The 18,618-nt window shown below is 38.4% G+C and overlaps 1 protein-coding gene across 6 annotated transcripts in view; it reads right to left on the minus strand.

Moving 5' to 3' along the window:
- The window catches only part of LRCH2 (leucine rich repeats and calponin homology domain containing 2), a 200,779-nt gene that overhangs the window by 93,982 nt on the left and 88,179 nt on the right, over positions 1-18,618 (minus strand). For all 6 annotated transcript variants that reach the window (XR_011647944.1, XR_011647943.1, XM_058291724.2 and 3 more), the window contains exon 7: positions 9,067-9,154. Coding sequence is in view for 4 of the 6 variants with exons in the window: in XM_058291724.2 (XP_058147707.1) it covers positions 9,067-9,154 (88 nt within the window). In the remaining 2 variants the exon portion in view is untranslated. The remainder of the gene's footprint in view (positions 1-9,066; positions 9,155-18,618) is intronic.

Here is an 18,618-nt window from a genome sequence, read left to right on the forward strand (position 1 = left end):
TGACAAATTTCAGTAAGTAAAGAAAAGTCCATCAAAACTATGGAGAGATCTTTCCAGGATGGATTATGATTAAACAAATTAAGTAATTGTGTAATGTGTTTTGAAACCTGGTAGTCAATGTGCTTTTAAATATTACTCATTTTCATAACTTAAACAAAGAAAAATGTTTTAGCTTCCTGTAAAGAAAAAAAAAGAACATTCCTTGCATAAACTATAATGGTTTCAGTTTTATTTAGCTTAGGTGTAATCCCACTTAGTTTAAAAAATCCCATTAGATAAATTAATATATGTACAAAATTTTTAGAGTAATAAAATTGTAAGTTCACATTAATGGAATTAAGCTAAAGACAAAAGATTGTAGATATGCTCTCTTAAATAAATAATGTAAATTTCTTTGGTTAGTAATTATAATTTAATAATTTTATTTAAATGTAAGGTAGCTAGTCAATGTGGTTGTAGTGAATTATAAAAAGTTTGTAAAACACCTTCCAAACTAAAAACATTTAAATAGTTCTAGAAGTCATTGTTAACTGAAAACTTGGATTAGTATTGGTTGCAAAGAATAATTTCGTTGTGGGCGGCAGACTTGGCCCAGTGGTTAGAGCGTCTGTGTACCACATGAGAGGTCCGCCCTCTAAGGAGAGCCACGTGGCGCAAAAGAAAGTGCAACCTGCCCAGGAATGGTGCTGCACACACAGAGATCTGACACAGCAAGATGACGCAACCAGGGAAGCGGACCTGGCCCAATGTTTGGCCCAATGAATAGGGCATCCGCCTACCACATGGGAAGTCCGCGGTTGAAACCCCGGGCCTCCTTGACCTATGTGGAGCTGGCACACGCGCAGTGCTGATGCGCGCAAGGGTGTCCCCCATGTAGGGGAGCCCCACGCACAAGCAGTGCACCCCATAGAGTGCACCCCATAAGGAGAGCCACCCAGGGCAAAAGAAAGTGCAGCCTGCCCAAGAGAGGCACCGCACACACACGGACAGCTGACACACAAGGTGATGCAACAAAAAGAAACACAGATTCCTGGTGCCGCTGATAAGGATAGAAGCAGTCACAGAAGAACATACAGTGAATGGACACAGAGAGCAGACAGCTGGGGGGGAGGGGGAGGGGGAAGGGTAGAAAAATCAATAAAAAATAAATCTTTAAAAAAAATTAAAAATTAAAAAAATCAAAAGATGATGCAACCAAAAGAAACACAGATTCCTGTGCCGCTGACAACAACAGAAGCGGACAAAGAAGATGGCAACAAATAGACACAGAGAACAGACAACCGGGGGGGGGGGGTAGGGGACAGAAATAAATACATAAATAAATCTTAAAAAAAAAAGAATAACTGTGGTAATAAAACCAGTCTGAAGGCCATCCCAAGGTGCATATTTAAGTAAATGGTAATAAAAAGTTATCTTGATTCTATTAGGAATCTTCTATTTTCATTTTAACAATGAAAAATAGTTTTTTCCCTCTATTACTAAAGTAAAATAACTAGTATCTTAATGGTAAAATTGTATAAGTAAACAGTCATTTGATATATGATGTGATTCAGTAAATTGTTTAAAATATATATAAAAGCAAGGAATAAACTTTAACATTGTCAAACTCTTCTGTGCATTTAAATCAGGCCTTGAATACATTACAGGTTGCTTCTCCATGTGAGTTATTGGCTAGGCTGGTCACTGACCCCGCAATTATCAAAATATTTGCTATATCAGCCTCTGGTTCTGCTCCTGAAGTCGATGGAAACTACGCTGCACTTTCAAGCTTCTGCAGCAGCCAATGACGACTCGGTACAGCCAAGTGTACAACAGATATCGCCTCCAGACCCTCACTGTTCCATAGTGCCAGAGAGCATTATGCATCAGGCTGGCAGAATACTAGAAACTCTCTCTAGAATCAACAACGCTGAGACTTGCTCACTGTGTGAAGAACATGTTAAGTGGAGCCATGATACCAGCATACTGTAAGTAAAACTTAAACACAATTGGCATTATGGTCTGCTCCCCTGGAGAGACAACATGTAAAGTATTACAAACCTGAAACTTAAAACTATTAATTGCAACTCAGAATCCTTATGCATTAATACATTAATTAATATTAAAGTGCTGTACTTTTATCCAGTACTAAATATATGCCTAATAATTATAATGTTATCTTTTCTATTTTGGATCAAGTTCAGAAGTGTATTAGACATGTTAAATTCCTTATAACTTTATTTTCTAAATAATTAATAAACATGTCTATAAAATAAGGCAACGGTCTTAGCCAAACTCAGCCAATTTACTATTCTAGTGTACTCTACTGTGTAGCAAAAATGAGGCTTGCTTGCTAATAATAGGTCACCTATTAAACAGTCGAAATTACCAGAAATTATAAAATTAAAACTGAAATGTAAAAAAAAAAAACTTTATTCTGTAGTTCTGATCCACCCCCACAACTAAAAACTAAGAAAATTTTCATCTTAGTGCACTAATCCTGAATGAAACCAACTGTCCAAAAGGTGCCAGGTCACCAGGAGCATCTAACAGAACATGAGTGCCAATTATTAAACAGCCTAAAATGCATCTTCAAAACAAAGCTAAATATCTATTGCAATTTCTCTCTGAAAATAACTTAGAGAAAAAATATATATATATATATATACTGTTCCCACCAGCTTTTAAAAAAGGGTGCCATCTTTAAAAGCACCTAATCTTGTCTACCTCTGTAATCCAATGTCCTCTTTTAAAAATCGGTATTCCAAAATTTTAATTTTGTTTCTTTCAGAGTGAACATCTTATTAACCATATGAAAACTTCATCCAACTTCCTACAGAAGGCCAGGTCCATCTTCCTCCAGTTAAAATAAAATAAAAGTTTCACACCTTGTTAGGTAATGACTACAGCCCATGGCCAGCAGGAAGCAGTGACAGAAAAGAGATCATCTCCCTTCAGCACCCCTTTAAGATTAAAGGTGTAAACTCTTTAAGGATAAAACAAAATTAATAGATGGGTCTGGAGCCTGACTGGAAATCTGCGTGAGTACCAGTAGCCCCAGGATGACTGCAGGCCCTGCCCCAGCATTCTGCTGTCCAGAATGAAAATTTCTAAATTTCGAAAAACAGGATTCTGGATGCTACACTGAAAATTGATAAGTAAAGTAATCGGTCAAAACAACAAACAGCCACCCGCCTCATAGCTCCAACAATAATTATGCCAGAGCTTAGCAAGTTAAGCTCTGGCATAAGGGGGGGAAATGATGTGGGCTATGGGTGGGAGGCTCTTCATCTCTTTGTAGATAACCTAAGTTGTCTGTGACTTGTGGGTGTGGGATGATAAGAGGCTGCAGTCCTGCCCTTGGTGACCATGGCAACGACTCCATTCCCAGGAAACAGTTTAGCAATGCAAACTCTATAAACTTTAAATATTCAAGGAAAATACAAACCAAATGTGCTAAAAGCTTATCTAGAATGTATAAGGTTCATGCTAAAAGCTTACCTAGGATATTTAGGATATATGCTAATTCAAGCCTATTGAGCAATGAAACAAAGAACAATTTGACCCTTCCTCTCTGTGTAAAAGAAGCTCAAAATTCTTGTTCAGGGCTTGGGTTTGAAACAGAAAGCTCCCAAATCCAGCCAGCCGTCGATGAATTATTTTTCCTTCTCAAAAACATTCCTGAGTCCTGGCCTTTTTATATGCAAATAATTGAACCTCTCTCAACTTCTACAACAGTAGCCAGTTAATTAAATACCAGGCTCAATTAGGAGAGACCCCTGAATTGCATCTAAGTGTGCAGCCACCCTGCTACAGGCAGAAGGCCCAAAGTCAGATTCTAAGGGGCCCCTCCTCGACTCCTGTGTTGAAACTCTTAACTAAAACTACTCAAGCAAGCCAGATTTAAAAGCAACAGCTCTAAAAACCCAGACTTTGAGTGGTTCACAGCTGGAAGCAGTTTTGTCAGGGAAGGAATTGAAAGGGCAGGCTATGAAGAGGTCAATTTAAAACTATAGAAGCCCAAGCCCTTCCCCCAAGGACCTCAGGTCAAAGGGCAAAGCTAACTGCCCTAAACCGAGGCTTAATACTAGCCATTGGGAAAAGACCTAACATTTACACAGACTCCAAGTATGTGTTCCTCATCTTCCATGCCCACTCTGCTCTGTGGTGAGAACAAGTCTTGCTTACTAACAGCGGGTCATCTGTTAAGCACTGGCAAGAAATCCTGGGAAACAGACTATTCTGTTTCCCCCAAGAAATAGCAGTTATGCATTGCCCAGGGCACCAGAAAACAGACTTTGCTATAGCTAGGGGAAATGCCAGAGGAGACACAGCAGCTACAGCCACAGCCCAAACCCAAGTCTCCCTCCTAGCACTCACCCCAGAACCTGTCCCACCACCAAAGGCTCCAAAGTATACCCAAGATGAGCAAACCAAAGAGGGTTTACCTTGGATGGTAGTGGGTGGGTTGCTAAGGAAATTCAAGTCTACCTGTCATGAGCAATGTAGTAGAAAGTCCTTCACAGACTGCACCAAACCACTCATGTAGGGAGGAACTCCCTAACTAGCTTAGCCAAATGGGTTTTGAAGGCCAAGGCCTGGCAAAAACAATAAAGGTCACCAAAAGTTGCTTCTTATGTGAAATTAATGACACAAACAATGGGAGGTTTAACAAACTTCCTCCCTCAAGCCTCTTTCCAGCTGTGGGAATTATTCATTAGGGAGGACTGGAAGATCGACTTTACCCAAATGTCATCTTGCCAGGGTTATAAGTACTTCTTAGTACTGGTGGCTACTTTTAATGGATGGCTGTAAGTATTTCCAACTAAAAGGAAAACAGCAAACAAGGTCGCTAATGTCCTCTTAAAGTAAATCGTCCCCAGGATCAGACTACATAAATCCCCCCAAAATGAAAAAGGGCCAAAATTGACTAGCAAAATAACCCAAGGTCTACTGGGTGCCCTTGGAATTAAATATCATCTTCATAGTTCCTGGAGACCCCAATTCTCAGGGAAAGTAGGAAGAACCAAATGAACCCTGAAGCAAATTCTGTCCAACCTTTGCCAGGAAACTACATCACTGTGGGTCAGTGTTCTACTTGTTGCTTTGCTGAGGCTGCATATATCTGCAAAAGACCCACTTCAGCTTAAACCCTTTGAGATGGTCTATATGGGAACCTTTTCTCACCCAGGACATGGTACTAGATCAGGAGACCCATGAACACACTGAATATTTTATAAACCAGGGAAAAACTCAACAAACCATTTGGAAGCTCAGGGAAAAAATCCTCCCTAACCCCAACCATGAGTTAAATTTACCTACAGTTAAACCTGGAGACCAGGTACTGATCAAAACCAGTAAGGAAGGGACCTTACTCTGTGGTTCTGATCACTCTCATAGCTACTAAAGTTAAAGGAATTGCCAGCTAGGTGCACTTATCCCAAGTGAAGCCTGCTGTCCAAGACAGTGCCAATTCACCAGAAGCACTTGAGCAATTTGAGTGCCAGCCATTGGAAGGCCTGAAATAGCTCTTCATGAAACATAGTGTCTGTCTCAAAGCCAGCACATAAATTGTGTGCTATTTCCTATAACTCTAGCCCAAATGAAGCTTCATGTAGTCCACTACAACATCCTACTGCTAGAAGGAGGGCAGGCCAGACATCTACTTAATATAGTACCCCATCAATGGCACAATGCTTACCAGCAAAAATGATCCACTCAAGGCTCAGCAGCCTAGGGAAGAAATAATAAAGAACTCAAACACTACCTGTACTTGGCAATGACCTAATAGCTCTTATGATTCTGTACTTCTAAACACAACTTCTGCTGACCAAAACATCCCACCATAGTTGCCATGGACATGTCATAAATTAGAACCTGATAGCCTGGGAGGAGAAGCCAACCTTGTCTGGGACATGCAAAGAAGCATCTTGTTTCATGAAACAGTGTGAAAGGGTGTATGTTGGTACTCCCTACTAGCATGTTAACTAGTGAGCTAGTAAATGTAAGCTCTGAAGAGGACTCCAGCTCACCAGTAACTAATGTCACACTTGCTGCTACTTTAAACTATCAAAATGGAATTTTCTTTTTTTGCGGAGACAAGGCCTACTTCTTGCCTACCTTTTGGACAGGCTTATAGGCTTATGCTCAGTAGCATACATCACCCCCTTTATCTACACTGGTCCTGAAAACTTAACCATGTCATTTCCTGTATTTTCTTACCATACACCATTTAAAAGTGTAGTGCCTCCTCTCATCCCCCTCCAGGTGTCATAGGCATAACCACTGTCACGGGAACTGAGGTTGGCAGTTTATACCATACACAGCACATCTACTACAAGTTCTCCCTACACTTAACCAACAGCATAGAAGAAGCTAGGCATACTTTAGAAGCAAAAAGATTCTCTTGCTGTTATGGTGCTTAATCATGCTAACAGCAGCAAAAACCATTCTGCTTCTCAAGAAAAAATGCTGTTTCTATGTAAATCACTCCAGAATAGTCTTAGGCAGAAGTCAGTGCCTGCAAAATGAAGTTCATCAACTTCAGGAGGATTCAGCCTCCGGAAGCACCAGTATGAGGTCCAGTATTTCATGGCAGGCTCCCTTTTAAGGTCCACTTGCCACCATCTTTATCCTTTTATTATTTTCAAAATTCTAACTAAGTTTATTTCTTCCAGAATCAACACATTTCAGGACAATGTATTAGTCATGTGGCTATTTCATCCATTTCCAACCAGCGTCGGACCAGTTTTCCCTCGACCTCAAAAGAATAGCCAGATAGATTTACACCTTGTCAGGCAGGTCCTAATGCCCTTAACTAGCAGGAAGCAGCTACAGAAGAATGACCATCGCCCTTCAGCTATCCCTTAAGAATAAGGGTAAAGGTGATGATGTGACTAGAAAAAGACCTTGAATAAAAGGGTCAACACAGACCAGCAGAATATCTCAGCTAACATGTAATATCAGGCATTAAAAACTGCTTTTTTGACCTTGAATAAAAGGGTTAATTGGAAAGGACAAATGAGTTTATATGGCTATGAGTCTCCAAAAAAGAGTTGGGCGATCCTCACAGGGTTCACGCTTATGCACGCCTCAGCAGAGGCCCAGAAACAGCCAAAGTAGATACAACCGCAGGTACTGGTTCTCCTGAGGGCTACAGAGACCCATAGGTTCTATGGTCATGGCAGATGGCTTTGGAATTCGGTGCCATGCCAGTTGGCCCTACTTTGGAGTTTGTGTTCCTGAGTATGATGGAGTTGGACTCAGATGTGACCTTTCTACAAACGCCTCTTCTGTCACTTTTACTGGACCTGAGGTTGGTGCTGGGGTTGGTGTATATTCAGGAGACCTGAATCTCTGAACTGTCCATGTGACAGCCAGGCCCTGAGCCTCAGCAGACTTGCAGCTCCTTCCCTCTGGTTTATTGGACTTAACCCTGGCCAGGTAATAGGGAGTTGAAGAAGGTCAACCATCACACCAGGGAGCCAAGAGTGCCTACAACTGCAAGCAGGAGAATTGCATCCATCATCCATATGGAATCCAAGCCCCCTCTTGATATACAGGGGGAGTGGACATAACCATCCAAGGGTCCACAGGCTAGAGGAATAGAGTATGGATTAGAATGGACTTACTGATACTCAACTATGGAACTATTGTGATTAGTAATGGAAGAAACTGTAGCATTGATGTGGAGAAAGTGGCCATGGTAGCTGCTGAGTATAGGGAGAGGGAAGAAGAGATATGATGTGGGGGCATTTTCAGGGCTTGGAGTTGTCCTGGGTGGTACTGCAGGTACAGATGCTGGACAATGTATTTCCTGCCATGGCCCACTGGGTGGACAGTGGGAAAATGTAAACTACAGTGTAATCTATTATCCATGTGGTGCAGCAGTGCTCCAAAATGTATTCACCAAATGCAGTGACTGTCCCACGATGATGAAAGAGGTTGTTGATGTGGGAGGAGTGGGGTGAGGGGTTGGGGGTGTATGGGGACATTATAACATTTTTTAAAAATAGAGAAAAAAAAACACGGGTGAAAACTCTCTGAGTGGAGAGTTGAGGCAGGTTAGTTTTTTTTTTTGTTTGTTTGTTTTTATTTTTTATTTTTTATTTTTTATTTTGTGCATCAAGTTTTATTTGCCTTTACATTACACAAATACAATATATTATTCAAAATATTAACTTTTCTTGAATTAACAGAAGAAAGAGAAACTGAAGTGAAACTGTAGGAATTGCTGAACTTCAGATAAATGTTTCTTCAAAACAAGAGATATTAGTTCCTAAAAGATTCCTCTAAAGTTAAAAAAAAAAAGATTAAGAAAAACATTAAGCCATTGGGTTATTACTTTTGAAAAAAAACCTACAAGTATCTTAATGGATATATGTTTACATTTACAGATAGTAAACTTAAGTCTCCCGTCCAATAAAACTCAGAAGACACCACTGATGTCTAAGCTAATCAAAACAATAAAAGTCTCTTTTATATTTTAAGAAACTTTAAAACCTAAAGTATAGGAAGAGGGCAGAGGTCACAGCTGTGAGACGCTGCCTGGAAACCCTGAGGGAAGGCCATTACTAAGAACAAAGGCGGAAAGAATTCACTGAGACCTTCCAGGTCAAGAGGAAAACCTGGATAACTCCAAACAGGCTTCCCCATTGGTCGCAGATAACTCCAAACAAAAGGTCTCATTGACAGTCCCTGAGAGCTAATAGTTAGGGACCGAAAAGCAACCAATCAGAACAGGAAAAAACTGGGGAGTCTCCCCAGCTTTAGGAAAGGGGAGGAGAGAAGACAGCTTTAACAAAGTAGGCCTCCAACCCCAGGTGCTCCACTTTGCTTGGAGGTAGCCCACATCGAAGTCTTGGGTGTGTATATTTCATTTTTCTCTTGTTTCTCAATAAACTTTTTTTACTGGCCTAACTTGAAAAAACATCTGCATGTACTTTATTTATTTGAAGTCATAAGGTATACCAATAATCTTATTTTTAAGGAAAATAAAAAGTCAAGTACATGCAAAGTGTCTGTCTCCTTATTTCAAAACTCTAATAAATATTTAAAATAAAAGAAATAGGCAATAAAAAGACTCACTTCTGTTGTAGATAATCGTTTCTCTCCATTATCACTTCCAATTCCAGAGTCAGGTCCATGGTTTTTATTTGGATAAAAATCTTCCATACTACAGAAATAGAAATTCTAAGAGAAGTTAGGGTTTCTTCTAAAATATATACTGCATACTCAAACTAACTTACTTAGATAATGCAGAATATATGCTTTAAAGTCTAAGATCCTTAAGAACACAATAGGGGAAATATGAGAAATCTTCCTATAAAACATTTTATTTTTGTCCTTCATGTAATATTTTTTCCTGCATGTACAGTTGTAAAATGTCAATTGTTAACAATAACATATTATTTTCTCCTGAGAGATTCAAGAAAGCAAATCTTCCTGATGGAAAAATCTTCTTGATACATGACATTGTTATTGTTCACCATGTTTGGAAAATTTCATCATAGGACTTGAAATAATTTTAAAGTTGAATTTAAACTTTTTATTCTTCGACTATGCTAAAAATGGACTTTAGCTTTATAAATAATGCACATATTTTAACTTGAAACAAGAGAATGCAAAAAAAAAATTATCTACAAAACAGGGACTACATGTCTAAGGGAAGAGAATAAGGCTGTCCTTCAAAATATCTGTATTATATATTATGCCACCCAAGTTGCAATGCATTTTTCACTTTAATTTGCAAATTAACCATATACACTACATTAATTGCTTATGTGTCAGGACCTGGGTAAGTGCTTTACAGACAACACCTCATAAATGCCTTGTGAAATCTTTAGAAGGTTGGTAGTATTTTCCTTTTCTCCAGAGGAGGAAACTAAGGCTGGAAGGGGTTGACCAATTTATCCCAGTACACACAGATTGCAAATGGAGTCTAAATTCTATGCCACGACTAACACTAAAGCCCCAGATTTTAATTATCATCTTGCATTTCCTTCTCCAAATACAACTTCTTTCTAAAAAACTATTTTTTTTCACTTTTCAGGAATATATCAATAAATTTAGGGAAGCACATACCATGTGCCAGGCATCATGCTAAACACCTTAAATGAGCCAGTGTGGTAAGACAAATTTTTAAAAATGTTTACCCCCAAAGAACTAATAGCTCATAGGGAAAGTCAGACCATATATTTTCAAAACTGTGATTGGGAAGCAGATGTGGTTCAAGTGATAGGGCCTCTGCCTACCATATGGGAGGATCCAGGTTCAATACCTGGGGACCCCTGGTGAAAAAGAAGAGAAAGCATTCCTGCATGGCAAGTGAGTGCCCACGTGCTGAGCCTAGTGCTTTCATGAGAGCCCACATGGTGAACCAAGTGCCCACATGGCAAGCCAGTGCCCACGTGGTGAGCCAGTGTCCACCTGGAAAGCCAGTGTCTGCATGGCAAACTGAGTGTCTATGCAGCAAGCTGAGTGCCTGCACAATGAGCCAGTGCCCATACAAGTGAATCACACAGCAAGATGATGACACAACAAAGGAGACAAAGGGGAGAGTCAAGGTGAAACACAGTAGACACCAGGAAATAAGGTGGTGCAATTGACAGGGAATTTCTCTACATCAGAGATCCCCAAGATTGAATCCCGGTGAATCCTAGAGGAGAAAAAGATGAGAAGAGAAGACAAAAAGAGAAATAAATACAGAAGGTCATACAGTGAATGGAAACAGAGAGCAAAATAAAAATAAAAACAGCAGGGCAGGAGAGGGGGAGGGGAGGGGAGGAGAGGGGAAGGGAGGGAAGGAAAGAGCTATGACAAAGTTATGTATAAAGTGCTAGGAGAAAAGACAGATCAACTAATTTGCCTTGGTAAGAAGAAAGGCCTCACCAAAGGAAGTGGCATTGGAGCTATATCTTGAAGGGTGAAGAGAGGGAGGCAAGACTAGCATTTCTTAAATGTCTACACCATATTAGATATTCTGCTAGGTGTACCACATATTTTTATTTCTAATTCTTAGAGTCTGAAATTTACAAATGAAGATGCTAACACTGATAAAATTTAACTTTCCAAGGGGAAGAATTACAACCTATATTGAATTGTACATGTATTGAACTAGTTGCGAAACACACATTTAATTCTCACAACAACCTTATGAAGTGGGTATTGCTAACAACATTTTAGATTTTTAAAAAAGCAGGGTCAGAAATGTTAAATAATTTGCATAAAGCTATAGAAGAATTAAGAGGTTAAGTCATGATTACAGTCAAAGTGCATCTGACTTCACAGTATAAGAATACATCCATGGGGATCTAAGATGGCAGAGTAGGGAATGGCAGGCTGCACTCTCCATTTAGAATCTGTGGAAAGGTAGGCAGACTTCCTAGGCATAAGGGAAGCTGGGTTGTCACAGGTACAATAGAAGAGGATAGCTGGAGAAGTAAGGGTCCCAGCTGTGCACTGTTGAAAAGGGGAGCAGCTCACTTGACCCTGCAGAAGAACATAGTGTTCTAGCCAGCCCTGGGGAGAGGAAAACAGCCAGCTGGTCCAGGGGGAAGGGGAGCCACAAAGACAGTACTGGGGGAGGAAGAACCACTCAAAAGGCCCTGGGGGAGGGGGGGGGGTGAGGCACACAGCCAGCTCTGGAGGAGACAGGAACTGCTGAGGAGCAATCCCACAGGCAGCCTGTGTGCAACCTAATTAGGGTATGCAGAGATGGGCAAGTGAGGGGGACAGCTGTGGGAACTTAGTCAGAGGGTTTTTTTCCCATCTCATATTTCCTTTTTAAATTTTTATTTTATTTTATTTTATTTTTATCTGGGTACTGGCAGAGAGGATGGCCTGTGGAGGGACTGACTGGCAGATAAAAGCAAGTGAAGTAGACTAGTGAATGGCCTGAGAGGGAAGCCTGGGTCTTTTGTTTACTTATTTCTTTTTGAGGGAGATGACCAATTGGCCAAAACAGTCAATCTGAGAAGAGTAGTCCAGTCAGTCCTCATACTCAAAGAGGAAGACCCAGATTTTTATTTCCTTCTATTTTCTTTGTTTTGCTTGTTTCATTTTTCTTCTCTTCCTCATTTTGACTCTTCCTACTCCTATTTTTCTTTTCTTTCTTATCTCCCCAATTCTCTTGTTTTTCAGTTACCCTTCTTCTCTTTGTTTTCTCCTCCTTTTTTATCTTATATTTATTATTTCACCATCCTTTTTTTTCTATTTCCTTCCTCTTTTTATTTTTATTTAATCTACATTTTTCTGTAATTTTCTGTCTTTTTCCCTCCCTGAGTTTTTCTGCTTTATCTTTCTTTAGTCTCTTCACTTATTTGACTTTTCATTTTTCCATTTCTTTTTTTTCCTTTTAAAATTTTACTTTTCCCTTTTTTCTCTCTCTTCTTTGTACTTTTTCCTTTCTCCTTTCTTTCTTTTGTTCCTTCCTAAGTCTTCTTTACTTTTTTGTTGCTACAATATTTTTTTTCCATTGAAAACTGGCAATTATAAGAATATACAATAAGTGCAGCTGAGTGATAAGGAGGACTCCTAATGCAAACCAAAACAAAAATAAAACCCAAGACTAGAAGAAAAACTAAGAAACTGAGTAAGTCCATCAAGATAAAAAGATGCCTAGAAATCAGCCAAAAATTATAAGCCATACTACAAAACAGGAAATCATGACCCAGTCTACTGAAAAAATTAAAAAGCAGGAAGAGATGCACAACATGGAAAACTAATCAAGGATGTCAAACAAATATGTTTAACCAACTCAATGAAATGGTGGAAGAGATAAAGGATGCCAAGAAGAAAATGGGGGGAACATACAGAAAGAAATGTAAACATACCTAAAAATATAACAGATCTTATGGTAATGAAAAACACAATGCAAGAAGTTAAAAATACACCATAAGCTCATAATACCAGATCTGAACAGACAAAGAAAATAATTAGTGACAAAGATATCAGAAATTGTATAGGTAGTACAAGAGGTAGACCAAAAAAAAAAAAAAACCAAGAATTTAGTGAGGACTCAGAAAAATGAATAAGATGAGACACACAAACACATATGTAGTATGTGCATCCCAGAGGGAGAAGAGAAAGGAAATGGGGCAGCAGGAGTGTTTGAGGAAATAGTGGACAAAAATTTCTCAACTCTTATGAGGGACATGAATATACAAGTCCAAGAAGCTCAGCATATAATACGCACAATAAATCCTAGCAGACATATCACAAGAAACACACGTGTCACACTGTCAAAAAAGAAAGACAAAATCAGAGTCCTGAAAGCAGCAAGAGAAAAGAGATCCATCACATATAAGGGAAGCCCAATAAGAATAAGTGCTAAATTTTCATCTGAAACCATGGTGGCAAGAAGGCAATGATATGACATAAAGTGCTGAAAGAAAAATCTGCCAGCCAAGAATTCTATATCCAGCAAAGCTGTCATTCAAAAATGAGGAAGAGTTCAAAATTTTCACAAATAAACAGAAATTGAGAGAATTCTCAACAAGAATCCTACTCTTCAAGAAATGCTAAAGGGAGTACTGTAGTATGAAAGGGGAAAAGAGTAGAGAAAGGGTTGGAGGAGAATGTAGAAAGGAAGATTATTGAAGAGTAACTAAAAGGATAAAAATTGAAATAAAAATAAAAGCTGACATATATAAGTCTAAAAAAATGACTAAAGTAAGTACTGTGTTTACAGCAATAACATTGGCTGTTGATGGATTAAACTCTCCAATCAAAAGACACAGATTGGCAGAATGGATAAGGAAGTATGACCTGTCTATATGCGATCTACAAGAAATTCACCTTACACTGAGGGACACAAACAGATTGACGTGAAAGGCTGAAAACTGATTTTATGCACAAACAACCAAAAAAAGTGAAATGAGGGGGCCCAAAAATACTTGAGGCAAATACTAGCAAAACTAAAGGGATAAATAGATGCCTCTACAATCATAGTGGGGGCCTTAACTACATCGTTATTAATATTACACAGAACATTTTGACAGATGCTCAAAAAAGAAACAGAAACCTTGAATAATACATAAAAGGAAATAGAACTAATGGATTTATACAGAACATTACACCCAAGGGCAGCAAAATATGCATTCTTCTCAAGAGCTTATGAATCATTATCCAGGATAGACCACATGCTAGGTTACAGAACAAGTCTCAACAAATTTAGAAAGATAGAAATTATACAGAGCATTTTCTATAACCACATCAGAATAAAACTACAAATCAATAAAAGATGGAGAACTGAAACAGGTATAAATATACAGAAAGTCAACACACTCTTAAATAATCAGTGGTTCAAGAATGAAATTGGTAGATAAATAATAATTAACTCTAAGAAAATGAAAATGAGAGCACAACATGCCAAAATGTATGGGAAGCAGCTAAATTAATTACTAAGAGGGTAATTTATAGCCCCAAGGGCCTACATTGAAAAAGAAGAGCTAAAATCAAAGACCTAACTACACACATGGAGAAAATATAAAAAGAACAACAAATTAATTCCAGAGAAAGCAGAAGGAAGAAAATAACAAAGACTAGAGCAGAATTAAATGAAATTCAGGGAAGTGGACTTGGCCCAGTGGTTAGGGCATCCGTCTACCACATGGGAGGTCCGTGGTTCAAACCATGGGCCTCCTTGACCCGTGTGGAGCTGGCCCATGCACAGTGCTGATGCATGCAAGGTGTGCCCTGACACGCAGGGGTGTCCCCCGCGTAGGGAAGCCCCATGCACAAGGAGTGCACCCCATAAGGAGAGTCGCCCAGCATGAAAGAAAGTGCAGCCTGCCTAAGAATGGTGCCACCCACACGGAGAGCTGACACAATAAGATGACTCAACAAAAAGAAATACAGATTCCCATGCTGCTGACAACAATAGGAGAGGACAAAGAAGAAGATACAGCAAATAGACACAGAGACAGACAACTGGGGCGGGAGGCGGGGTTGGGGGGGAGGAGAGAGAAATAAATAAATCTTAAAAAAATAAAATAAATGAAATTTGGAATAAAAAACACTAGACAAAATTAACAAACCAAAAGCTGGTTCTTTGAGAAGATTAATAAAATTGACAAACCCATAGATAGATTAACAAAGAAAAAAAGAATGAAGACCCAAATAAACAAAATCACAAATGAGAGATGGGATCCTACCACTGACCCCACAAAAATAAATGGTAACATAAGAGAATACTTTCAAAAATTTCATGCTACCAAGTTGGACAATTTAGATGAAATGGACAAATTTCTAGAAACACAAGAGCAGCCTACTTTGCTGAAAGAAAAAACAGAAGGACTCAACAAAACAATCACAAGTAGTGAGACTGACTAGTCATCAAAAACCTCCCAAACAAACAACCAAAAAAAAACCCCTCCGAACCAAGAAAATACCAGGACCGGTTGGCTTTACAGGTGAATTCTACCAATCATTCTGGAAAGAACAAATACCAAACCTGCTCAAGCTCATCCAGAAAACTGAAGAGGAGAGAACAATACCTAACTCAGTCTATGATGCCTACATTACCCTAAAGCCAAAGTCACAAAAAAATGCTACAAGTAAAGAAAACTACAGTCCAATTTTTTAATGAACTTAAATGGAAAAATCCTCAGCAGAATAATTACTAATCGTATCTAACAACACATCAATCAAATTACACACTATGATAAAGTGAGTTTTATCCCAGGTATGCAAGGATGGTTCAACATAAATATTTGAAAAAAACACACCTAACATCATACAAAATATTAAAAGGCTAAAGTCTTTACTTCTAAAATCTGAAACAAGTAGAGGATGCCCAGTGTCAGCACACTTATTTAACATTGTATTAGCACTACTTACTCGAGTAGTTAGGCAAGAAAAAGAACTAAAAGGCACCCAGACTGGAAAGGAAGAAGTAAAACTTTCAGTATTTGCAGATCCTATCTGTAGAATTTCCCAAAAAATCTACAACAAATCTTCTAGAGCTGATAAACAAGTTCAGTAAAGTGGCAGGATATAAGAATAACATACAAAAATCGGCACACAAAAAATGAGCAATCTCAGGAAGAAATTTTAAAATTCCATTTATAAAAGCAACTAAAAATCAAATACCTAGGAATAAATTTTGTACATAAAGGACAAGTACAAAGAAAACTACAATACATTGGTAAAGAACTCAAAGAAGACTATATAAGTTTGGCATTGTTTATGAATTCCAAAAATAGATACTGGAGTATGTTTGTAAAATGGTCTTTTCCTCTGGGTATATTAGATTGTATTAACTTAAGATGTTTCACTTTTACTTTATTAAATTATGATTGAGGTTTTGAATGGGTCATGACAGTATGAGGTTGAGTCCCCACCCCCTTGGTGGGCGGGCACTCACAAAGAAAACCACACAGCAGAGGAGAGTTGGAGTTTTTGATGCTGGAGCCCTGGAAGTAAATAAAAAGTAGAAGTACACAGAAAAGCAGATACATAAGGAAAAAGAGAAGACTCCAGTAGACACTACACAGGTCCCAGGAAGAGAGATGAGCCACTAGCCTGATAATTTACAACTGGCCTTTGGGAGAAAGCAGAGCAGCTGAGCCCAGAGAGAAAACGGGTCCCTGAAGAGAGAGGAGAATTACCCCAGTCTACAACTGAGATTGGAAAAGGCTGGGACCACGGAGCCTTAGAGGAACAGGAAGGCTGAACTCTGGCAGAGACTGGCAGCCATCTCGTTCCAACATGTGGCAACAGATATTGGTAAGGGAAGTAACTTACACTTTATAACCTTGTGACTGTAAGCTTCTACCCCCAAATAGATAACCTTTATAAAAGGGAACAGATTTCTGGTAATTTACATCAACATGCCTTTGGCTGACTAATAAAGCATCAAAATTGGAAAGGAAAAAGTAAAGCTTTCCCTATTCACAGATGATATGACCTTATACTTAGAAAGTCCTGAAAAAAACCTACAACAAAACATAACAAATAAACTCAGCCGAGGGAAAGGATACAAGATTAATAAGCAAAAATCAGTAGGGTTTCTATACTCTACTCATGAGCAATGTGAGAAAAAAGTCAGGTAAAAATACCATTTATAATAGTGACTAAATGAATCATATATGAGGGAAAAACTTAAACAAGGATATAAAGGACCTGTATTCATAAAACTACAATGTTTTGTTAAAAAGAAATCAAATAAGACATAAATAAATGGAAGAACATTTCCTCTTCATAGATGGAAAGATGAAATATTTTTAAGATGGCAGTTCTACACAAATGTATTTACAGATTCGATGAAAAATCTTAACACACTTTCTTACACAGAAGAGGAAGAGCCATTTATTCAAATTTATTTGGGAGGGTAAGGGGCCCAGAATAGCCAGAAACGTCTTGAACAGTGAAAAACACTGTAGGACTCACACTCCCAGACTTTAAATCATATTATCTAGCTACAGTGCTGAAAACAGCATGGTACTGGCATTAAGATAAGCATTTAGGCCAATGGAACCAAATTGATGTTTCAAAAACAGACCCCCACATCTACGATGATGTGAATTTTTGGCTGTCAAACACACCCAGCTGGAACCTAACAGTCTATTCAACAAATAATTTTTGAAGAACTGAATATCCAGATGCAAAAGAAAGAAAGAGGATCCCTATCTCACATCTTATACAAAAATTAATTCCAAATAGATCAAAGACATAAATATAAAACCTAGAACCATGAAAATTTAAAAGAAAATGTAGATACATCTTCAAGGACTGGTGGTAGATGGTACTTTCTTACACTTTACACTCAAAGCATGAGCATTGAAAGAAAAAAATGGATAAATTGAACCTTCTCAAATTAAATGTTTGTGTGTTTCAAAGGACTTTGTCAAGAATGTGGAAAGGCAGACTATTCAATGGGAGAAAGTATTTGGAAACCATGTGTCTGGTAAGGGCTATATAAAGAGATCATACAACTCAATGATAAAAGATCTAGCAATCCAATTAAAAAATCTGGAAAACACTTAAATAGACATTTTCTAAAGAGGAAAAAGAAATGGTGAAAAGGCACACGAAAAATGTTGAATATCATCAACTATTAGGGAAATGCAAATCAAAACTACAGTAAGATATCATCTCACACCTCATAAAATAGTGATTATTTAAAAATAAAACAGTAAACAAGTGCTGGAGAGGAAATGGAGAAATAGAAACATTCTTTCACTGTTGGAGATAATATAGACTTCTGAAGTCTCTGTGGAAGACAGTTTGGCGGTTCCTTGTGAAGCTAAATATAGAATTGCCATAAATCCCTCTACTAGGAATATATCTAGAAGAACTGAACACAGGAACAAGAACAGACATTTGTAAACCTATGTTGACAGCAGCATTATTCACAATTGCCAAAAGATGAAAACAACCCAAGTTCCACCAACCAATGAACAGTTAAAAAAAACGTGGGGTAGGCATAGGATTGGAATACTATGTTGTGGTAAGAATAAATGAAATGAGGACACATATGACAACATGGATGAACCATGAGAACATTATGATGAGTGAAATATGTCAGACACAAAAGAATATTGTATGGTCTCACTAATATACAATAAATACAAAGAATGAACACATGGAGTGAAAATCTACAGTATAGGTTACTAGGTGACAGGAGGAGGGCTGAGA

The sequence above is a fragment of the Dasypus novemcinctus genome, chromosome X, assembly GCF_030445035.2.
Source record: "Dasypus novemcinctus isolate mDasNov1 chromosome X, mDasNov1.1.hap2, whole genome shotgun sequence".
Classification (NCBI taxonomy): Eukaryota; Metazoa; Chordata; class Mammalia; order Cingulata; family Dasypodidae; genus Dasypus; species Dasypus novemcinctus.